The sequence below is a fragment of the Lycium barbarum genome, chromosome 11 (assembly GCF_019175385.1).
Source record: "Lycium barbarum isolate Lr01 chromosome 11, ASM1917538v2, whole genome shotgun sequence".
NCBI classification, from domain to species: Eukaryota; Viridiplantae; Streptophyta; class Magnoliopsida; order Solanales; family Solanaceae; genus Lycium; species Lycium barbarum.
In genome coordinates, this window is record NC_083347.1 from 120,753,482 (window position 1) to 120,776,916 (window position 23,435).

Consider the following 23,435-nt stretch of genomic DNA (forward strand, 5'->3'; position numbering starts at 1 on the left):
TGCAACTATTATAAAGAGATTACATCTAAAGATAATAAACTTTTAGCCCATTAAAATTTTTGATACTTTCAATTAACTTATAAGTGAAAAATCGAAGCACGCATACAAAAAATGCAAGTTCCAGTTTTTCATTACTCCCTCCATCCCATAATGAATTACAATTGTTGCACTTTCTCATCAACCTTCAATTGTTGAAACACTTTTTCTTTAACCTTCACAATCGTTGGAGCACTTTCTCTTCAACATTTCAATTTTTTTTCACTTCTAGAATGTCGGAGAAGACAATTCCTTCCTCTTGTGAAGCTTTATTTGCACCTCTTGAAAACTGCAATATTTTTTCAATCTTTCTCGGCATGATTATTGCTCAGTCCTATATTATTGGTCGATGTTTGCCAACATCGTCATCATTGGCCAGAGGGGCGGCATATATGAGTCGTAGCCGCCCGCCGGTAGCGGAAGCTCTTCAATTTTTTGCCAGGATCGGAAAAGCTCTGATACCAATTTGAAGAAATATATTTTATTAATTGACTCTATGAATCTCTACAATATCTCTTATTCTCTCTTGTTTTCACTAGTGAAAATATCTTGTAGCACCCCTACTTATAATAGTATAAAATAAATTTTAACTCAAATAGGAAAACCTATTCCTATACTAATTTGACTATAATTTCTAATTAGACGTGAATTAAAATACTAATCCTAACCAATTTTGGTTTATTACAATTTTGAATTATTATAAGTGTCACCTTAGCCAAAAGCACGCAGATTAAAAAACCAATAATGCAATGTGAAGTTTATCAAATTAACCCTATATAATAAAAAATAAACTACTTTTACCTTTTGATTAGAGCATGCACAAGAAGTAAACCTTTTGATATTGGGAATCCAACAATACCAAATTACAATGTGGGTTTTTCCAATTATCATTTAAATGTTACTTTATTGTCTAAGGGTGGAATTGGGAAAAGCTAGTCAATTTATGTCTTGGTTTCCTAAGGTGACAGTTACAACAACAACAACAACAACAACAACAATCCACTGAAATCCCACATCGTGGGGGCCTGGGGAGGGTAGAGTGTACGCAGACCTTACTCCTACCAAGGTAGGACGACAGTTTCCGAAAGACCCTCGGCTCAATAAAAGCATAAAAAGAAGTCAGATAAGGTTAAGAGATTCAAAGCGATAAGAAATGAAATAATGCAAGCGACACAGATAACACAGGATAATCAAAGCACATGAAATAACAGATAATAGCAGAAATCTGAGCACAAGAAATTATACTGCGCTACGACTACAAATAAGAATGAAAAACGAGACAATCTACTAGCCTTCTACCCTAATTTGGGTCCTCCAAACCCTCCTATCTAGGGTCATGTCCTCGGTAAGTTATAATTACGCCATGTCGTGTCTAATTACCTTTCCCCAATACCTCTTCGGCCTACCCCTACCTCGTCTAAAACCATCCATGGCCAACCTCTCACACCTCCGCACTGGGCATCTGTGTCTCTCCTCTTCACATGCCCAAACCATCTTAATCTCGCTTCTCGCATCTTGTCTTCCATCGAGGTCACTCTCACCTTATCCCGAATATGCTCATTCCTAATCCTGTCACTCCTTGTGTGGCCACACATCCATCTCAACATTCTCATCTCAGCAACTTTCATTTTTGAACGTGAGAGATCTTAATTAGCCAACACTCCGCCCCATACAACATAGTTGGTCTAACCACCACTTTGTAGAACTTGCCCTTAAGTTTTGATGACACCTTCTTGTCACATAGCACTCTGGAAGCAAGCCTCCATTTCATCCACCCTGCCCCAATCTGATGTGTATCATCATTGTCAATCTCCCCGCTGTCTTTCACAATAGACCCAAGGTACTTGAAACTACTTTTCTTCTGGATGGTCTGGGTACTAAGCCTCACTTTCAAGCCAGCCTCTTGAGGTGCTTCACTGAACTTACACTCCAAGTACTCTGTCTTGGTCCTACTCAGCTTAAACCCTTTAGACTCCAGAGTATGTCTCCAACCCTCCAGTTTAGCGTTAACTCCGCTACGAGTCTCGTCGATTAGGATTATATCGTCCGCAAAAATCATACACAATGGCACCTCACCTTGAATTTGTCGTGTTAATCCATCCATCACCAAGACAAATAGAAATGGACTAAGAGCTGATCCTTGATGCAACCCCATCACAACTGGAAAGTGCTATGAGTCTCCTCCTATTGTCCTTACCTTGGTTTTGGCTCTCTCATACATGTCCTTGATCACCCTAATGTACGCCACAGGTACACTTTTAGCCTCCAAGCATTTCCATAGGATCTGTCTTAGGACTTTGTCATAAGCCTTTTCTAGGTCGATGAATACCATGTGTAAGTCCCTCTTCCTCTCCCTATACTGCTCCACCAATCTTATCACAAGATAGATGGCTTCTGTAGTTGAGCGTCCTTGCATAAATCCGAACTGGTTCTCTGAAATAGACACATCTCCTCACCATCATCTCCACTACCCTTTCCTACACTTTCATAGTATGGCTTAGCAGCTTGATACCTCTATAGTTGTTGCAACTCATGATATCTCCCTTATTCTTGTATATAGGGATCATTACACTCACCCTCCATTCTTCGGGCATCAATGCCGTCTTAAAGATGACATTAAACAACCTAGTCAGCCACTCCAAACATGCCGGGCCCGCGCTCATCCAAAATTCCCCAGGAATCTCGTCAGGTCCGGTCGCTTTTCCCCTGCGCATCCTACGAAGAGCACTCTTAACCTCGTCAACCTTAATACTCCTGCAATACCCAAAATCGTGATACAAAAATTGTCTAAAGCGACACGTACTATGGGACGGAAGGAGTATTATATTTTTCCTTGTGCCTTTGATTTTAGGACACAACTAAAAAATAGAATTAGCAATGGTCAGATTCTATTGCATGCTAAACAACAAAATTCGTTGTTAATTCCATTTAGCGACGATTAGCACGGATTATCAAAAAAAAAATTGTTAACTATAAGTAATCTAGAAACAACAAAGTTTGTAGCTAATTTCAATTTTTACTTATAGTAAGATAGGAACAAATAGAGGGGATGGTTGGATATCAAGCTCATGAAAAGAACATGCAAACATTTTACTCAGGGAATTATCTCATTTAAAATAACATATAGGTGATCCATATACAGTTTTTTTTTTCAATTGAAATTTGAACTCCTCGCACCTCTCTTATAATATTCCTTTCCATATCCTACAGTTCTATGTTTACTGGGAAATTCTTTGTTTCATTTATCTTCCATTATGAATGATTTTCTTGCTAATGAATATGTTTGTATTTCATTTATCTTCTCAATAGACAGTGTAAATAATAACAATAATGTAATTGTTTTATTTGTCTAATTTGTAAGTTTAAGATGAGGTTATGTAATTAAAAGTTTAATTATTAGTTTATTTATTTTTCCCGTATTCCTTTTGAATCTTTCTATATGTTAGATAAGGTTGAATAGGTTAGTGTCAAGTTTTATGATGACAATTTTATTTATGTAGCTATAATAACTGAATCGTATAAGGAATAAAAGAGCCCACAAGGCAGCCCAAACGAGATGGGCTTAAAAGAGTCAATTGTTCAGGGGGAGCTTGCAAGGACAAGTCAACTGATCAGACGAGATGGGCTTACACAAGTGAAATCAGACGAGGGTGGCTTACACAAGTGAAATCAGACGAGATGGGCTTACACAAGGTTAACTCAGTGAAAACATCCCAGCCCTACAATTGGATACTGCAATATTACAAATATTGTGGTGGCTGACAAGATACGCTCCAGCAGTACAAAATCAGTTCAAGGAAGGAAAGAATATCTGCACATTAAAGAAGTAACATTCTGGGCATGTAACGATCTTGATGACTGATTAATGCGGCCTCGTCACACAAGGAAACAAGCAACAACTCCAGCCTTATTCTTGAAAATAGGATCACTAATTCTTTTTTCCAAGGATCAAATCCCTTGGGTTGATTTCTCTGCGTGAAGAGCCTGAACAGCTATAAAAAGGTTGTTTTACAAAAATAACAAGATGCTTAGTCTCATTACCTTAGTGCTCTGCTTTACTTTTCATAAACATTATATGTTTGAGTGATTTATAGTGTAAGAAAAAAAAGTTATAATATAGCTTGTGAGGCTTTGTATCAAATAGACGAAGGGTGATTTGAGTGTCGACGTAGGAACTCCATTCAAACCTCCTCTGTACCAAACCTTTAACAAAGAGCTGCAGAGAACACCCTTGCAACCCAAGGGGACTGGACTAGGATTCACATTGAACCTGAACCAGTATAAAATACTTGTGTCATTTATCTTCTGTACTTTACTTTAGCATTCTCTGAGCAAACAGTCGACTACCGATTCAACCTAGTCGACTAACAGATCGAAAAATTTACAATTCACCCCCCCCCCCCCCCTCTTGCACTTTCGATTGGTATCAAAGTAAGGTCTCACTTTCAGTTACTTAACCGCACGTGAGAAAAGATCAAATGGTTGGATATCAAGTTCCTGGAGCAATATTACAAGATGGGCACTCCACAACAAGACCACCATACTTCAATGGTGAACACTATTGTCATTGAAAGGAAAGGTTTAAAAGCTTTGTGCAGTCAACTGATTATCAAGCCTGGATTGTGATTAAGAAAGGACCTAAACCTATTCCAAGAGCCGGCACGGAAAACAAGGAAGACATAAATACTTCGACAGTTGATCTAGAATCTATGACATTACCAAAGAACAACAAGAGACACTGCAAATAAATGCTAGGGCAATAGCCTTGCTCTGCTGCGTAGTAAGTGGAGAAGAGTATGCAAAAATTTCAAATTGTGACACTGCCAAAGAAATGTGGGATAAACTTGAGGTCACCTATGAAGGAACATCAAAAGTAAGGGAAACAAAAGTAAGGACTAGGATGAGACCTTTTCGGCTCATAGCTGCTCACCTCCGCTTGACTATATTGTTGATATGGTACCTTACGCGTGGACATTGACGGGAGGCATAAGCCGAGATGTGGATACTCACCATAGTTCTTCCGTTCAGGGATCAGCTAGATCGTATGACGGCGAACATGATAAGTTTTTTTTATTTGACATTAGTATGCTGTTTTTTTATACTATTTTAGTCATTTGTTGTTAACTAATTCAATTCTTTTTACAGGCTTTTATATCGACACCGTATGATTAGATTTTGGGTCAGCTGTCGGCGTTTTTGTTTACGCCTCTCGTATGCGTCGTAGTAGAACTCATGGTTTCATAGTTGGGTATGCTTTTGGAATTGAGACCTGTGTCCGCGTTTTGGAGATATAAAGTAGCTTACCCCATGTACAAGGGTACCCGCAAGTATTCCTGGTAATTTGCAGGCCTAGAAGTTGAGCGAATCGAATCGATTTGCTCTTAGCCGGATCTGAGAATCTACAAACATCAGTCATCATCGATGGGCCATCAACATGCTCGATGGACCGTCGTTATGTAGCGTCGATGGGCTTCTGCAGCCATGAATCTGTAAGGGTAGTTCGAAGGGCACGTCGACGAACCGTCGACATGTCGACGGGTCGTCGACCCGCTCGTCAGACCGCACCGCTGTAACTTTTTAAGTTCCAAGTATAAATGCATGATGCCTGACCTTATTTCTCATTTTCCTCCATTCCAAATCAGAGAAACCCTATTATTTTACCTCCCAACATCTTCCATCATTATTAGTGGAGTTTTCGTAAGATTTGAGCCCCGTAAACCCGTGCTTGTGAAGAAGATGGTTATTTCTAGGGTTTCTTCAAGTTGGAAAGCTTGGGGAGTTGATTTGAAGTTGATCTTTGGAATATTAGGCCCCACAAGGTATGTAAATGATTTCTACCATTATATTTAAGTTGATTATCAAGAGTTTTAGTAGTTTTAAGTAAAGAGAGGGTATTTGTGGAAGTGGTAAGGTAATGAAGGTTAAGATAGTGATTTGGGGCTATTTTAGGGGATGATTGGGAATAGATTTGAGTATATTTGTACATATAAATGTTGTTATTTTTGTTATGGGTATTGTGGTTGATGTTGAATTGAGTGGGAAGTTGAAGGGTTATTAAGCTTATAAGGGAAATGTTACTGATAATTTGTTAAGCCCTATTGTACTTAAATGATTAGTAAGCGAGGTAAATAGTCTAATTAAGGCCTATGCTATCTTGATTATAGAATTACGAGTTTGAGGATTAGAAGTTGGACGATCGGATATAGTTCAAGGTATGTTAAGGCTATCCTTTCTTTCTTTTGGCATGATCCTATGATACGAACCAATAAGCAAGAAAATGAGCTTCCATATTACTCTATTCCTAGAAGCATTAGGAGTACTTCAGTCCTTGATATCCCTATACCCCGATTATGATTGTTCCTTTTGTTCATGAGTCCAGTTTTATGTATACGATTTATTTATGCATTACATTCATTCATACATGTACTTATATACATATTGACCTGTGACCAGAAGGTGTTATATATGCGTCTATATATATATATATATATATATATATATATATATATATATATATATATATATATATATATATATAAAGGGAAAAGCGAGATAGCGTTATACACACATTACCACTTGATCAGTTGGTGCACAGTGATGATGATATTAATGACGGCCGCAGAGAGTCGATGGGATATGAGATATGGATTGGGCTGAACGTCCTCAGTAATATGACATATATATACATACATATGAGCATGATTATCATTGAGTGCATGCATATTATGCCCCCCCCCCCCCCCCCCCCAAGGGCATTATCAGTTATACAGATTTATGCAGATACATATAGATACTAGTTCATACAAACAAGTGCAGATAGTCATTTCAGCTTATGAGTTTCAGATTTCATTCATGATTCTTACTTATATGATGCTCTTATGATTTACATAATCATTACATTATCCGTACTGACTTCTAATCTCTAGGGGGAGTACAGATAGACCGACAGGCAGTCTAGCTCAGTAGGACTTTTATCCAGTAGTGAGCAGTGCACTCTTGTTGATTCGGAATTGCAGTCTATTTTGGTATGCTATTCTTTTGAGATGTACATGTCAAGGGTATGATGAGGCCCTGTCCTGTCCTTTCTACAGATTTATGCCAGTAGAGGTCTGTAGACAGTTGTATGTATTAGTCAGATAATGTAGCCTTGTCGGCTCCTATTCCTTTATGTACAACATATGTAGCAGCCTAGCTGGCTTGCCCTGTTCTTTCAGCATGTGTGTCTGTGTGAATATATATATAAATTGTTCAGGGTTCATGTTGTCACCTATTTATGAGATCAGTTTAAGTCATTTCATGCGCCCTTGATGTTCAGATAGGTCCAGATATGAGTAGAGGGGTATTTGGTCGCTAGAGGTCAGACACCCCTCACGACTCATGGGTTTGGGTCGTGACAGATTTGTAGGGCTGGTAAGCCCATGTAAAGGTCGCGGTGTCTGTTGAAACATGTAGGTATCGTTAGGGATCACACGCCCAACTACGTTTTACGGTAGTTCGGCCATATACAAAATATATCTGAGCCGGTTACTTGGGAGTACGATCATTATTCGCAGGACGAGCGTGCGACCGTCACTGATGCATGGCGAGTTTTTACGCAGCTCTAAGTCTAGCATTGGGATCAGAGAATAGAAACGCTAGCGGTGGTCAGACATGCGACTTAGCTCCAGAGGCACATGGTGTGGTACATGCGGATCACTCGTAGCTTTATTGGCAACCCCGCGAGGGCTCGTATAGATGGCCGAGGAAATGCAGTACTTGCAAGATAGTATGAGGCATTGGTAAGTTTTATTAGTCTTAAACTTAATTAATCGTATTATGTATTACGCTACAAATTTATTCGATTATTAATATTTTCAAACAAATGCACCTACAGATAGTACAAACGATGCACTGGGAGAGCTTGGACCATATGAAAGCCCCCGAGACTGCGGGATATACAACATCTATGGTTCAGCTAGCTGAGGGTGGTATGCTCCAAGTACAAGAGCTCTGACGTCTCGATGAGCATATTCCAGAGGTCCCGCATTAGGCAGCAGATGCTCGTGGTCATGCCGGAGGTGATGGTGGCAGAAAGGTGGGGGGGAGGGGGGAGGGTGATAGAGGGGGTAGTTGTCTAGAAGGTAGGGGCAGATAGGCTGGTGGCCGAGGTGGTAGGGACAGAGGAGCTGGTCACAAAAGGGGTGGGCCAGAGGGGCTAGTGGTCTAGTAATGAGCTTGTCAAGCATGCTCCAGTTCCAGCTCTAGCGTAGTAACCTCGGTCGACTTTAGGGATCTCGTCGACTCTAGGGAGACTGTCGATACCTTTATATACACTGAATTTATTTTCAGATCACATGTTTTGGCCATCGTCTGCATAGCCACCAATTCGTCATCCACAGGGTGAGCGGTCAGTTCGGGATCTACAGGGTGGCTCGGAGTGGGACTTCGACAAGTTTGAGAGCCAAGATGCTAATGTTTAAACTAATTATTTTAACAAATTGAAATATTTATACTAATTATTATATAATTTTCATTTCTTAGGTTCGAGCTCCAGCTCCAGCACCATCTACATCTCCGGCTCTGGGCCCGCTCAGGAACGCTGAGGAGTCAGTTCAAGAGCCCTCTAAGAAGCCCTCTCACCAGCCATCTCAGGAGCCTGTCGACACATAAGGTTGTTTTTTTACAATAAAATAATGCATTAATTGATTGTTTTTATGTTATTCCATGTTTAGTTTAGAATAAATCTAAATTAAATTGATTATATGTTATTTCAGGTTCATTCATCTGCGCCTATGGATTTGTCTCCTGCTGAGATTGAGTCATCTCCTGAAACTCACATTTCGGCCAAAGTCGTCTCCCATAGGAAGCATGTTTTAAAGAGGGGCCCAAGTAAGGGAAAGCGAGATGATCATGCAATAGATCATGTACGGATTAAGAGGAAGAAGGAAGATGGAGATGATGATGATGAGGGTGGTGGGGTTCGCCTTAGGTCTAGGGTTATTCTAAAGGCTCCCATATGTGGGACTTAGGGAGATGCAGATTGTGCAGTTGTAACTAAAATGTACATTATATATATATATATATATATATATATATATATATATATATATATATATATATATATATATATATGTGTGTGTGTGTGTGTGTGTGCGCGCGCGCGCGCGCGATATTTTCTTAATGATAATTAGTTATCTTTAGTTTTTATTATCGTTTAATAAAAAATTGTGCGAAGTCCTAAACTAATCAAAACCCTATATAATAAAACACATAAACCTAAAGATAACAAATTAAAAAACAAAACATACTTACTTCGGGACACTTTACAACCCTTAAAACTACGATCCAAACATAGAGGTATACTTGATGTGTTGAGCCTACATTATTATTTGCAGAAAAAGATATCAGGTTCTATATAAAATATTGATATTTCGGTGTTTTGAAACATGACTAACCTTTAGTCAAAGTACGGAAGAAACGTGAATTTCAAAACTTTTGGCCAATGAACAAAGGATTGGGGCTGTTTTTTATACCCCTATTGTGCACTAATTTAGTGCGCAAGAGGTACTTAAGTAACTTTTCTTTTAATGGACTATTTTGGTGTCAAATCTCATTTTTTGGGTCATTTAAGTTGCGGACTCGTAATACTTTTTAGCAAAAATTAAAATTGTTTCATTTGGCATATTCAAGGGGCACCTTGACCTTTTACTTAGCTTTCATTTAAAAAAATAAAAATTGCACAGTTTTGTATTTGATTTAACTTATATAAACTAATATAAAGAATTTTTCATTATAAGTATAATTTAACTTGTTATAACAGGTTATTTGTTATTTTATTCTAGATTACTAATCAATACTATGATAGAGTTACCTGATACATAATTACCTATTAAGCGGCCTAATTATGTAAATATTTTTTACATCGTCAAAGCATATAACTTTAAATTATTTTTTAATTAATCCCGTACAGCAAGGACTTCTAGTTTGCATGAACAAAAACTAGTACAACATAATCATTTAAAAAGTAATCAAACTAGCACTAAAGATGTGCTATTTAGGCCAAATTCCTAAAGGACGGCATAGGAAGCCATAGTAGGCCACCTTGAATTCCAATATCTCTTGCAATTTTCATGTAACCATTTTCACCCCAACTAGTCCCCCAAGAATTTTTAATCAGCCAATATTTTGCACTGTCTTCATTTGTCCCATAACCAATTATAGTAACAGCATGATTGAGTTGATCATCACAACTTCCATCGCATACGCCACTCTGGTACATATGAAGCTCTTCGGTCACGACCAGTGGTGAATTTAGGGCCTTTTTTTGGAGCACGTGAACACATGGTCTAGCCGAAAAACTAGGTATTTTATGTATATATTTTCTAAAATTAGTATAATGCTACCTACGGGAACACATACTATAAAAGATAAAATGGTGCAGTTGGTTGAAAATTGAGTGGTGAACTCATGCTCTAGAAATCCTAGATTTGCCTCTGGTCACGACATTATCGATCGAGATGGGTTGTTGCGATACAACTTTTAATAATGTTGATTCACTCGAAGGTAAAATTTCGTAATGGCTCATTTTTATAATCGTCGTTCGTCCCTTGGCCGTTCTTGGACGAATCTTGATATGCCTCATACAGGTAGTCAGATTCTGTGTTAGAACCAGTATTTTTGTACAGTGGAATAATCCGGATTTATTTATGATAAGCTAAGGACAAAATTATTTTGGGATACAAAGTCGGGATTCTTGACCTTCGAATTTATTTTGAGATATAAGTTGTGCATGAATTTATTGGTATGGAACAATTAGGAAAATTTGGGACCAAAAGTGAAAAATTGGAAGAAGAAAATCATCCACAACTTCCATGGTTGGCCCACACAATTTTGTGTCATCTTTTAATTGGGACAACACATTAATGTGGGCCAAGGGATATTGTACACTCTTTATATTAGATAAAAGATGACTTCTAGTCATTATTCTTCATTCACCACACTTGGAAAAAAAAGGGGCAAAGCTGAAAACCTCCAAGGAGGCTCACGGCCAGCAGCAACAAAGATCAACTTCCATTTCTTGTCCTCCAAAAATTATTTTGATGATGTAAACCCACTATATTGAGGTCCCTAAGTAGCGTGGAAGCATCGTTGGAGCGATCAACCCATTATTTTCATCTTTTGGAAACCCTAGGCTATTGGAAAGTTGAAGAAGGAAGGTAAGCATTCATTATGTTTTTGTGTTATGAAGGTTATATTCATGTTGTAGTATCTTATAGTGGTTGGAAATCATGAAATATAGTATGATTGGAAGTGGGTTGTGTGATGGGTGTGCTAGCCGTGTAAATGGGTATTGTGATTGGGTTGTTGAATAAATTCCTTGTAGCATGTTAAATTATTGTAGTGTGTAGGATGGCTAAGAATCATCAACATATGTATATGTGTAGTGTTGGTCGAAATGGGTCATATTATATGACAATGAACGAATGAATATCGCTTAATGTTTTAGTCATCGTCATTGTGAATTCTATGTTGGAAATGAATGTCTAATGACTCAAATTGATGTTGTAGTTGTTGTGAACTGATTTGGAGATCATTGTACATTTAATGTATTTTGTATATTGATGAAAATAGCATTGTTAGAATGTGAATTGTGGGTACAAATCATGATTCGAAAATGAAGGAAAGGTTATAGGGGTGTCTCGGGTTTAGGGGCTGAATTCGGTCAAGTTGGAGAAAAAATTTGATTGTTGGGAATGTTGTATGAATTGCTTAGAACGTCCTTAAATATTGTTGGTATGGGTTCGGGTTAGTATGTGAATGTATAAGCGTCGACGTTGGCTTGAATGCAAGTCATCGAAGTGAATTTATGTAAGTTGTTGAATGATGGAAAAGAAAACTATTATTGTTGTATTGCTTTCCGGATTGGTTGTTGATGTTGCTAGGTTGGTTATTGTTGTTGTTGTTGATTATTTTGGCCGAGTTAAATTCTCGGGGTGGCATATTTACAGGGGAAATGCTGCCCAAATTTCTGTAGAATTAAGGGCAAATTTGGAATTTAATGCCCAAAAAGTCTTTAGCTTGAGTTTGGATCGTATTGGAGAGCGTTTGAGGTATGTAAAGTAATCCTCCTTCTTCGGCATGCCTTAGTTAAAATAGGCTATGATATAAGCCTCGAGGAAACTCTATTCTCACAATCCGAGCATGTTTATGAATCGCATTTGTTCTTTGGCATCCCTGCCTTGTCATGGCAAAACATTGATCCTTATGTTCTTGGAATCCATAATTTGTAAAGATTACATGAAAGCTGATTTTTGTTTTAAAGTTCATTCTTTAGTGATTTCAAAACTTCAAACGCCCATAATTTCCTCAGAAAAGCTCGGATTGCTTTGAAATTTTCGTAGGAGTTTGTATGATATAAAATGAGTATGTTTTTCATAGGCGGGCTCAGTTCGGGTCTATACTCGTCCGTGGGTCCCGCGACGCCCTTTATGTAAATTCGACAACTTTGAATCAAAAAGTGATAATTATCATTCCGATTTCGAATATGACTATTTTACTTATCCTTTGGATTTATAATAATGATTTTATGCATATGATTCCTCACTACTCCGCTCGTGCCTACTATGATATCGTTCGCCGGTTCCCGGGCCGGTTCTGTTGTCGTGCGCTTTTTGATACATTCCGGTGTTATGCTGTGTTTATGGTTCACCGTGCTCCTCGCTCGAGGGCCGGGTTCCACTTATGTTTGGCGTTATGCTGTGTTTGGCGTTATGCTGTGTTGTGATGTGTGACGGGGATTCGGAGATTTGAAACTTTCTGGTGTTATGCTGTGTTGTGGCGCCATCGACAGGCGGGCGACCACATTTTCCAGTGCCCTATGCATAATTTATACTTTGGAAATAAACATTTTGATATGTATTATTTTCTATATATCTGATTCGATTATTATTCAGATTTATTTCTGTACCTTCTGCTTTGCATACTCAGTACATATTTCGTACTGACCCCCTTCTCCGGGGGCTGCGTTTCATGCCCGCAGGTACAGACGCACAGCCTGGTGATCCACCTGTTTAGGACACCCTTTCTGCTATTCGGAGTGCTCCTCTCTTTCCGGAGCTTATACTTTTGGTATATATATTTATTAGTGCATTTGTATATATTCGTTCATGGGTACGGCGGGGCCCTGTCCCGTCATATGATTCTGTCGGTCTGTTTAGAGGTCTGTGGACATGTTTGTGGGTTAGGGTCTTTCTGTATGAATGTATGTACATGTCGTTTGGGCGATCCCATACGCCGAGGCGGCCGGTCCGCATATGTTGTTTGGGCGACCCTATACGCCGAGGCGGCCGGTCCGCATATGTTTATATATTGCTTGGTTAGCCCTGTGTGGCTTTCGTTGGTATTTTCTGCGTGCAGGGTATATTGGATAGTCCGTAAAACAAAGGAAACTCTGCCGAAATTTTTCTGGAAATTACCTAAATTTGAAATAAAGCCTTGTCGGCTTCCGCCATATACTAGAATGAGTTGATAGAATTTGAGATAATATTTAATAGATGGGTTCGGGTGCCCAGATCGGGCACTAGTCACGGCCTACGGGGTTGGGTCGTGACATTCTGCCCCGCTTCAACCATTTTTTACGATGAAATCGTAAGCGGTTGCTATTAAATCACCGTTATAACCGTTTAGCTCTGTTAGCCCTAGTTCGTCCAGCCCCTATTTATACATGATCTTTGTTTTTGTTATCAAAATTAAGTATTTTTAATATCATCTTCAATTTCTTTGTTTTTTAATTTAGTTGTCGATTATTTTGTAATGGTACTTTTATCATTTATAATACATTTTGATTATGTAACCATTCTCACATGGCGAAATTGACATTGACTTGGGCTCTCACAACTTGGGCCTCATCTCATATACATGGGCTTGATCAGCTAGACTCTCCGCAAAAATAACACTATATAACCCTTTTCGGCTCTTGTGTTATTAAATGAGACATTTAGTCGATTTTTTCATTGGAAATTAGTGATTTTCTAATAGTGGATCAATATTTTAAATAAAGTTATCTGCAAATATAATTGCATATGAAGTGGCATAATTATATAAATACTTTTTACACCATCAATGCATATAAGAAAATTCTTCGTGAATTCATCATGCAATAATTCAACGACCTTTAATTTGCATGAGCAAAAGAAAACTAGCGGTAAAGGTGCTATATTTAGGCCAAATTTCGTAACAATATGGTAAGAAGCCAAAGTGGTTATAACAAAAAGACTACCTTCTCGCAATATTCATGTAGCCATTTTCGCCCACTTTGGTACATATGAAACTTCAGGGTCACGGCAATACAGATCGAGAAGGGTCGTCGCGCTACAACTTTTAATGGTGTTGATTCGCTCAATGATAAAATTCTAGAATGAGGTTTACTCATCCTCTTTTGATAGATTATTCATACTTAGTGACACTTTTATTATTCGGTTAAATTTTAAATGACTTGTTTATAAAAAGATTTTACTCAATGGAAAAAAAAAAATGGTCGATTTTGTGCTTGAACTGGACGAATGGTCTAAATTTTCCCTTTAAATGCTGTCGTCAGCCCATAATAGGTAAACTCAAGCCACTTTGGTAAAGACAGATGAGGAATGATTTTTTTTTTTTAACGGAGTTGTTCCATTTCGTAGTGTTCAGGGGAATTTCCACCCAATGCTCTTCTTTTTGAAAAATAACATATATAACACAATTTAATTTGTATATGATTTTGGTTATTTCTTAGCTCTATAAGTGTAATTTAACTTGTATAGCAGATACCTTTTGTTATTTATTCCAGATTATTAATCAATATAATTATTAAAAGAGAGTTGACTATATAATATAACTACCTATTGAGTAGCCTAATTGTGCAAATACAATCTGACACGGCCAGTCAGTACATATATAGGTTAAATTCCTCTTTAATTCATCCTGTAATACAGGGACCTTTAATTTGCAAGAACAAAAGTTCTTGCACTAGCTAGTACAACATAATCCTTTCAAAAGTAACCAAACTAGCACTAAAGGTGTGCTATTTAGGCCAAATTTCTAAACGATGGGATAGGAAGCCGCAGTGGCTATCCCACAAAGACCACCTTCAGTTCCAATATCCCTTGCAATTTTCATGTAACCATTTTCGCCCCATCTTGTACCCCAAGAATTCTTAATTAGCCAATATTTTGTACCCTCTTCATTTGTCCCATAGCCAATTAAGGTAACTGCATGATTAAGTTGGTCATCGCAACTTCCATCGAAAACACCACTTTGGTACAGTTGAAACTCTTCGGTTACGGTGATACCGACGGAGACGGGCTGCTGCGATATAACTTTTAATAATGCTGATTCGCTCGATGGTAAATTTTCATAACGACTCATTTTTACGGCCGAGTCAATCCCCTCTTGGACGCTCTTGCACGAATCTTGATATCCCTCGTAAGGGTAGCTGGATTCCAGGGCAATTCCGCCATTTTTTTCGATGAAATCATAGGCGGTTGTTATCAAACCACCGTAACAACCGTTGTTTTCGGTTGAGCAATCTAATAGCTCTTGCTCGGACAGTGAAACTAACTTGCCCGTTGATAGTTTGTTAGCTCCTTCCAAGGCTCCAACCGTTGCAAATGCCCAGCAACATCCTACATTTATACAATCAGTGACTAATAAGTAATTTGACATAGATTTCCTCTGATAAGCAGTAGTATTTCTGTTCTAATTTTATGTGGCACTATTTCCTTATATGCTTATCCCAAAAAGATTAACATTTTTCTAAATTTGAAAAAAAAAAATCAGTTTTACCTTTAATGACATTTTTTTATAGCTACAAAATTTCATGGCATATTTAAGACAACAAATTTCGAAAATCTTCTTAAACTCCGTATATAATTAAACAACACTTTATAATTGTAATAAAGCAAATATTTTATAACCTTATTACAATGGTATCTAACCTACTCTAATAGGCTAAACCATATTGATGATGTACTTAGATTCTTTGTCAATCTTATTCCCTCCGTTCCATGACGCACTTTGATCGAGCACGAAACTTATCGAAAGAAATACTTTTGAAATTTGTAATTTAAAAGAAGTCATAGATATTTGTGCAGCTATAAATCATCAAATTAAGAGTAAACTGAGAAGTTCAAAATTAAGTTATTTTAAAAAAGAGAAAAATATCATTTTTCTTAGAACAAACTACATGCGCATAAAGCGGCATAGAGGGAGTATCTGACAAGAAGAGAAAAAGTAAGACCACAACTAGTTAAGCATTTTCTTGAATGGGAAATTGTGACTTACCACATTGACCTTGCTGTTTGACGTTAGTGACAGCACCATGCTTTCTCCAATCCATGAAAGATGGAACATCACTCATATTTTCATACTTGAATGATGAAAATATAGCTGGAGATGATTTTTGAGATTTTGAAGACAGCTTATTAATTCCATGAGTAGTATAGTAGTTTAAGAATTCCTCAGAAGTAAGATCAGCAAATTTATTGATGCCTAATTTGTATGGCTTAGTCCCATTTTTGTTAAAAGACTCAATAAATTTCACATTCTCTTTAAATATGTTGAATCTTTTTGCCTTTTCTGCATCATTTTCATAAGTTTTTCCATGGCGCGCCATCCACAACTCATGTTTTTCTAACATGGATGATGATTCTTGAAGTTTTCGAGAAGTGACTTGAGATGCATACATCCCAAAAATCACAAAGAGAACCATAAGTTGTATCTTCCATTCATGAACCAAAGCCATTATAAGAAAAAGGATTTTTTTTTTTTTTTTTTTTGTTGTTGTATGTTGTTATGAGATATTTTGATTGATAGGTTCACAATGATGTCCATTGGTATATGGGAGGGTATATATAGGGATCTTCGGAAGGCTGATTTGTGCAAATTTTCTTTTTAGGTCATTATTTAGATTTTGTTTCTATTTTTAAAAGTTGTGCAAATATAGCCTTTGGGACTGATAAACATTAGATTGTCAAGTCTAACGTCTATAATATTTTAAATCGCAATTTAATATTTTGTCATGAGATTTTCAGTTTGTTCAAAAGAGATCTTCAAATCATGGTATAAAAAATCTATAAGTTTCAAAAATAAAAATAGAGCCATTTACTAAACAATTTTATATCACAAAAAGGAATAACCAACAAAATTTTCTGGGAATATTACTTTTAAAAAATTCCAAGAAAATGGGTCCCGAATTGATGTTGACAGTATATGAAGGATGCGTAATTTAACAATTTCATCAAATAGGGAAAGTGATTCTTTATGTTGAGAGAAATATTTGCCTATGGTCCACTTTAACCCCTTTTTTGTCATGATTTTTTTTTTTTTAACTCATTATTGTTTCATGCATCTGGAACAAAGAATTCTATTCGATTTAACTTCTCCCCGATGATAGGAAAAGATATCACATTCCATACCATTTTTTTATACATGCATAAAAACCAAGCTATTGTGCAATATTACTCAAACAGGGTCAAGACAACTACAGAAAAATGTTAGGGGCTTAAATTTAGATTAAAAAAATGTTTCGACGACTAAAGAATTTCAATTGACATTTTGTAATATTAGACACCATTCCTTTTAACAATATTTTCCTCTCGACTTTCACAATATCTTATTCACTTACTATGCAAAAGTTTTAAACTTTACTTCAACATTAAACTGATTTTCAACTAGTCACACTAATATTTTTGTTCAGAATCACTATTAATAAATCAATTTGGCATCTTAAGCTTTGTGATTAGTAAATATTGTCATATAAAACAGAAAGGTTATCAAGGTTGAAATGAGATGGATATGATCCATCCACCCTTCACAAGAGGTCTCGGGTTCAAGCCCTAAGAATGAATTAAATCATGAGAAATTGACATAAATAACCGCCGATCAAAATAATAGCCAACAAATATATATATATTTGGTATATTAGTGTGTAATCTAGATATATATATATATATATATATATATATATATATATATATATATATATATATATATATATATATTTGACTAGCAAATTCAATTATTTTTGGCCAACTGGCTAAATGTGTAACTTGCCCTTAAATCATGCAAGGGAAAACTTACCCTTTTAATGAGCCTTACAAAATACGAATCTTTATTAGTCGAGTCTCCAAACTTGATACTGGACATCACATGGGAAACCAGAAAATATAAAATTGAAAGCGGAAAAGGGCCGAAATTGCCCCTATACTTTATGCTGAGGGGTATTTTTGCCCTCCTTCAATAGTTCAACTACTTTTTCCCCTTGCTGTTATCAAAATATGTCATTTTTTCCCTCTCAGCTAACGGAATCTTAAGAAAGAAATCCAAAAATCCATATAGAAAAAGGACAAAAGTGTTCTATCGATATAGCTTAGGGGCAATTTTGACCCTTTCCAATTGTCTCAACCTACTCCTTTAGCTTTTACTTTCTCCATTCCATAATAAGTGACTTTTTAGATTTTTCATTTTATTTCAAAATAAGTGGTGCTTTAAGATTTCAAGAAGAAATTGATCTTCTTCTTCCAAAATGACCCTTCGTTACATAATCAAGAATTATTAAGTTTTTTTTTTTTTCTAGGCATTTAATTAGGGGGTAAGTAAGTAAAAATACTCCTAATTTTTTAGGAGTAAACACTTTCTTAAAGGATGTGCATAAGCCTAAAAAGTTACTTACTATGAAATGGAGGGAGTAGTTTTCTTTTCCTTCTCTTTTTCTTCGCAATTTATTCGTCAATACAATTTCCTGGCATTGCCGTACATCAATCTATTTTTCCTTTTTGCGTGTAAATTGGTGATTCTATTGGTCCAAATTCCACAAAGAAGTCTCGACTTTGGGTTGATCTAATCAACATGAATGTGAAAAAACTTAGAGCCCATTTGGATTGGCTTATAAGATGTTTTTAATTTTTTTGAGTGTTTGGCTGGCCAATTTAAAGTCATTTTATGCTTAAAATTAGCAAAAAAAAAAAAAAAAGGGGGTCCATTTGACTTAACTTATCTAAAGCAGCTTATAAGCCTAAGCTGGGCTACCCCAACTTTTTTATTTCTTTTTTTGCTTATAAGCTGTTTTTTTAAGCCCATTCAAACAAACTCTTACTCTTGGTCAAGTCTATAGACCTTATTTCTCCTCTCTCTTTTTCCTTAGTAAATTATACAAAAGTTCATTTTATTAGTTATACCTAAAAAAACATTTTTTTTGTCACAATTTATGTGAAGGTGTTTGACTGTGCATAGAGAGTAAAAATGAAAAGACGACTTCTTAAACTTGTGGTCTAAAAGAAATATATATTTTTGTGTGGATATAAATCATCTCATTAACGGTAAAATGAAAATTTTAAAATTAAATTGTTACTAACTATTGAAAGACATTATTTTTTTCGGACGGACTAAAATGGCAAGAGTGTCACATAAATTGGGCCGAACGGATATACAGCTTTAAGGCATTGCTGGTTTGTATATATCAAGTTACTCCATTATTCTAAGAGTTTGAGTTTTATATAACATTAATGCAAATAGTTTTTACACCATTAGATTATTCAAAAGAATATCTATAGGCACACCGAACAATAAAGCTAGAAAAATTTATATGATGTTATAATCAACTTAACCTAATAGTGTAAAAAAAAATGTTTATACACGCCCAATAGAACTTAAAAATGTTGCTTTTCTTCTTGAATAAACTATACGCCAATTTACTGGATGCTTTCGTTGCGCAAATTGCGCAACTGTGAAAGGAGCAAAAAAATGATCCAATTTCTAAAAGCTGAAGGGACTTGTTTTGGAAATTGTGTAGAAAATTTCATTCCTGTTGTAAACATTAATATGTATTTCCATTGGACATGGAGACCAAGTTTGCTTGGCAACCAAGAAGCTAATATTTCCCCTTTCATATTGTAGTTCATTTGTGAAGATTATATACAATCAGTTTCTCCCTGTATGCTTTTCTTTCATGTATTTACTTTATAATCTTTATTTTATAACACGTTATCAGCACGAGATTCTGTCATTTTAAGTATTTACTTTCAAAGATTATTATTTATTTTACTACTTTTCAAAGGGTCAAGTATTTTCATTATATGAGTAGCATCAAGGTTTTCTAGCAACTATTATATGTGCCAATACTTGTTAATCATGAAAATTGTATTAGCGGAATTTACCGTAAGTAGTATATGTCCTATTTACATGTGATTATTTAACTTTATGAAATTTCAAGGCTTAGAATCCTACGTACCAAGCAGAGGCGGATCTAGGATTTAAAGGTGTCGGGAGCCATAATTTTCTTCAATATACATCTTGTTAGGAACGTGTTAGGTCGGGTTCACTTCTTTTTAGTTTAGTCGGGTCAACTTAATAGGCCTTTTTTATTTGCAAATATGAAAATTACATTTCAAAAATCAAGACATGAACATAATTAACATCTTAAATAAGGAATCGCACCCATTAACAACAAGGTGAAATCAACATTTTCACCAAGGGACTTGCATCTTTTATGTATATTAAGATATCCATCACAATTTAAGTAGTAAAGTGATTTAAATTGAATTTAACAATTATAGAATAACACAATTTTTTATAATACACTCCCTTCATCCACTTTTATTTGTCCACTATACTAAAAATATATGTCTACTTTTACTTGTAAGCTGGATAGTTTGAAAAACCAAGACATAATTTACCATTTTATACCTAATTTGCCCTTATTATTAAGTACTCCAATTCAATTCTTATTTTATTTATTGCTTATTAATAGTATCCCAAGTCAAATAAAGACAGGTAAACATGGACGGAGGGAGTAATAAACAAAAGAAATTATAAAAAATCAAAATAAATTGAATTTTAATCTCAATCCAAAATTCCCATTGAGACCCAAGTTTTTCGATTTAAATACTCACAGATTTGAGATAAAGAAAAATGCTTAATTTAAAGGATTTTGAAGTTTCAATTTGTGTGTTCTCTCTAGATATCACAGATAAAATAATAGAATAGAAGAAAGCCAATATAAATAATAAAAAGATAAATAGAAAATTGGGAGAGCCGAAAAGGGAATTACTGGTTCAAAGGAACTAAAAAGCACAAGAAAAATGGGAGTTGGAAATGTTCAAGATAGATTCAAACATGCGTCTACCAGCCATGACACCTTTGTCTAATTTGCGACTGGGGGTGACAGGATCAAATATTTAATCTAGTTTAAGCAATTGCAACATAGGTATATAAAAAATTTATCAATCTAGGGGGTGCCATGCCACCCCCACCCTAAAGGGTGGATCCGCCCTAGTACCAAGGAAGTCATTCATCTATAAGTAAGGTTGTAGCGATGCAAGTGAGTCCTTGTATTGTTTTAAATTCATTTTGGAAGGCTTGTTATGACTTATGATAAAGTTGTCCTCACGAGGAGTATATATGGCTATCATAAGTTTGCTACTAATTGTACAACTCGTTGGGTTGGTTTGATCCATGAATACCTAATTAGTTCTGGATTATTTATGTCTTAAATTTTTTCCTTGGAGAACAATAATGTAAAGAGTTATCATGATGTTATTTTCATATCCCTAATTGGCTAAAAGTGAGAGTTTGCAAAAAATATATGATCACCAGAAGTGACAATATATCATATGCATTGTTGTGGCTACAATTGAAGATGTGTTAGAGGAAAATTCTCAGAAAATTCTCTACATCATATGGATGCCTCGATTTGCTCCTTAACTAGCAATATCTTAAAAGAGGTTCTAAGCTATCACAATTTGATATGCTTAAGGCACGTTCAAATGATTGTGTTCTATTCCTGAAGTATGATAACTTTTGATAAAAACTAAAAATATAGATCCATTCCTTGAAGTGAATGTGATAATATTTAGTAAAGATTATAAGTACGGACGTGCGATTGGTTGTGAAATTATCACGATTCATCTCTAGAAGAGGTAGAATGAGAAGAAATATTTTGAATAGTAAATTTTGAGCTCTACTTCCAAAGTATTAAGACTCTGAAATCTACTCCCGAAGTAGTAAAACTTTGAAATATACTCTCGAAATAGTAAAGTAGAACTTTGAAATATACTCTCGAAGTAGTAAAATCTAACTTTACTCCTGAAGTAGTAAAACTCAGAAACTTTACTCCTGAAGCAGAAAGAAAATATCTGAGAAATATTTTCAAGCAATGTTTTTTTGTGCTTGAGCAAAATAATGAGCTATAGATAAACATTATATGTCAAGCACATTCAAATAATTAGGTTTCATTTCTCGATGAGAATGAAGTTATACCATAGGTTACCTCCTAAAAGATAAAATAACAAATGAAATACATGTGGTATAAACATCATTGCAACACGCACCCGTCGTACGTAAGAACATCTCGAATAATTCTATTAAGTATCATTTTAAGGCAAAAGAAAGTAAAATAGAATGTTTGTACTATAACCACATTGATACCTTATGGTTATAGTTGTTATTGATTTCCTTGAAGGAAATAAAAATTAATGTATCTCTTTCTGAAGGATGTGATTATTATGTGGTTGACATTTATATACAAACTATTCAGATGTCAATGATGAATCTCCATGAAGGAGCTGTTTGAAATATTCAAGTCTAGAATTCAATGTTTATTTCATGACACTAGTAGTGTCTAAATTTACTTTCATGGTACCAGAAATATTTAAAAAATATTTGGTAATAAAAATAAATGATCAAAGGCTCCAAAAGAGCTAATTATTTATTTACAAGTATCATGATACCAACAATGTCCAAATAATATATGATTATGATAAATACATTGAAGTATCTTGAAGATATTATATAATATAATACCATTCATTGTAGATCGTAATTGGTACGATCGGAACACAATGGTAAACCTGAAGTTTATTTACAATAAAAATGGTTATCATATTGAGACTATAAATGATTGGAAGATTGAATATCTCTAAGTTGCCATGGGTAAGAAAGACATACGTGAAAATTTACCGAAGCATGAGGGGATCACATGCCACAATAAATCAAAAGTTTATTGACATAAAATCTCATTCAATAGTAAATCAGAAGTTTACTAAAACAAATAGAACCCGTCATGGTAAACTTAAAGTTTAATAGTACAGATAATTTTATCAGCTGACCATTTTGGCCATCCTGATTTAAATCTGATATGTTTATTATTTGGAATATAATGAATAGCTACAAGATTCTTCAAGAATTTATTTGCGTTTCTTATTCTCATGATAAGTTGATTACACCAGCTAATATTAGGATTGAATATCCTAAATTTTGGAAAATATAAAAGGTTAATATGGGCCCGTTCACCTGCGTTGTGATGACTTAAATAGATGCATCAATGAGACGGTCACATGCGCATTTATTGTCCACTGGCAGTTTGACATTTGCGCAGTTGCTTGCTG

General features: G+C 35.6%; 1 protein-coding gene across 1 annotated transcript; it reads right to left on the bottom strand.

Annotated features, from left to right (window-relative positions):
- Nucleotides 1-14,950: 14,950 nt before the first annotated feature.
- Nucleotides 14,951-16,879, bottom strand: LOC132617266 (zingipain-2-like). Its single transcript, XM_060332234.1, has 2 exons — nucleotides 16,336-16,879; nucleotides 14,951-15,677 (listed from the first exon to the last, which is right to left on the bottom strand). Exons 1-2 carry the CDS (start codon nucleotides 16,793-16,795, stop codon nucleotides 15,094-15,096), a joined length of 1,044 nt encoding a protein of 347 aa, XP_060188217.1. The 5' UTR covers nucleotides 16,796-16,879; the 3' UTR covers nucleotides 14,951-15,093.
- Between the last annotated feature and the right edge of the window lie 6,556 nt (nucleotides 16,880-23,435).

Excerpts from the sequence above, each read along its gene's own strand:
- LOC132617266 (XM_060332234.1), bottom strand. The coding sequence starts at position 16,795 with ATGGCTTTGGTTCATGAATGGAAGATACAACTTATGGTTCTCTTTGTG. Across the intron at positions 15,678-16,335 it reads CAAACAGCAAGGTCAATGTG|GATGTTGCTGGGCATTTGCA; the intron begins GTAAGTCACAAT and ends GTATAAATGTAG.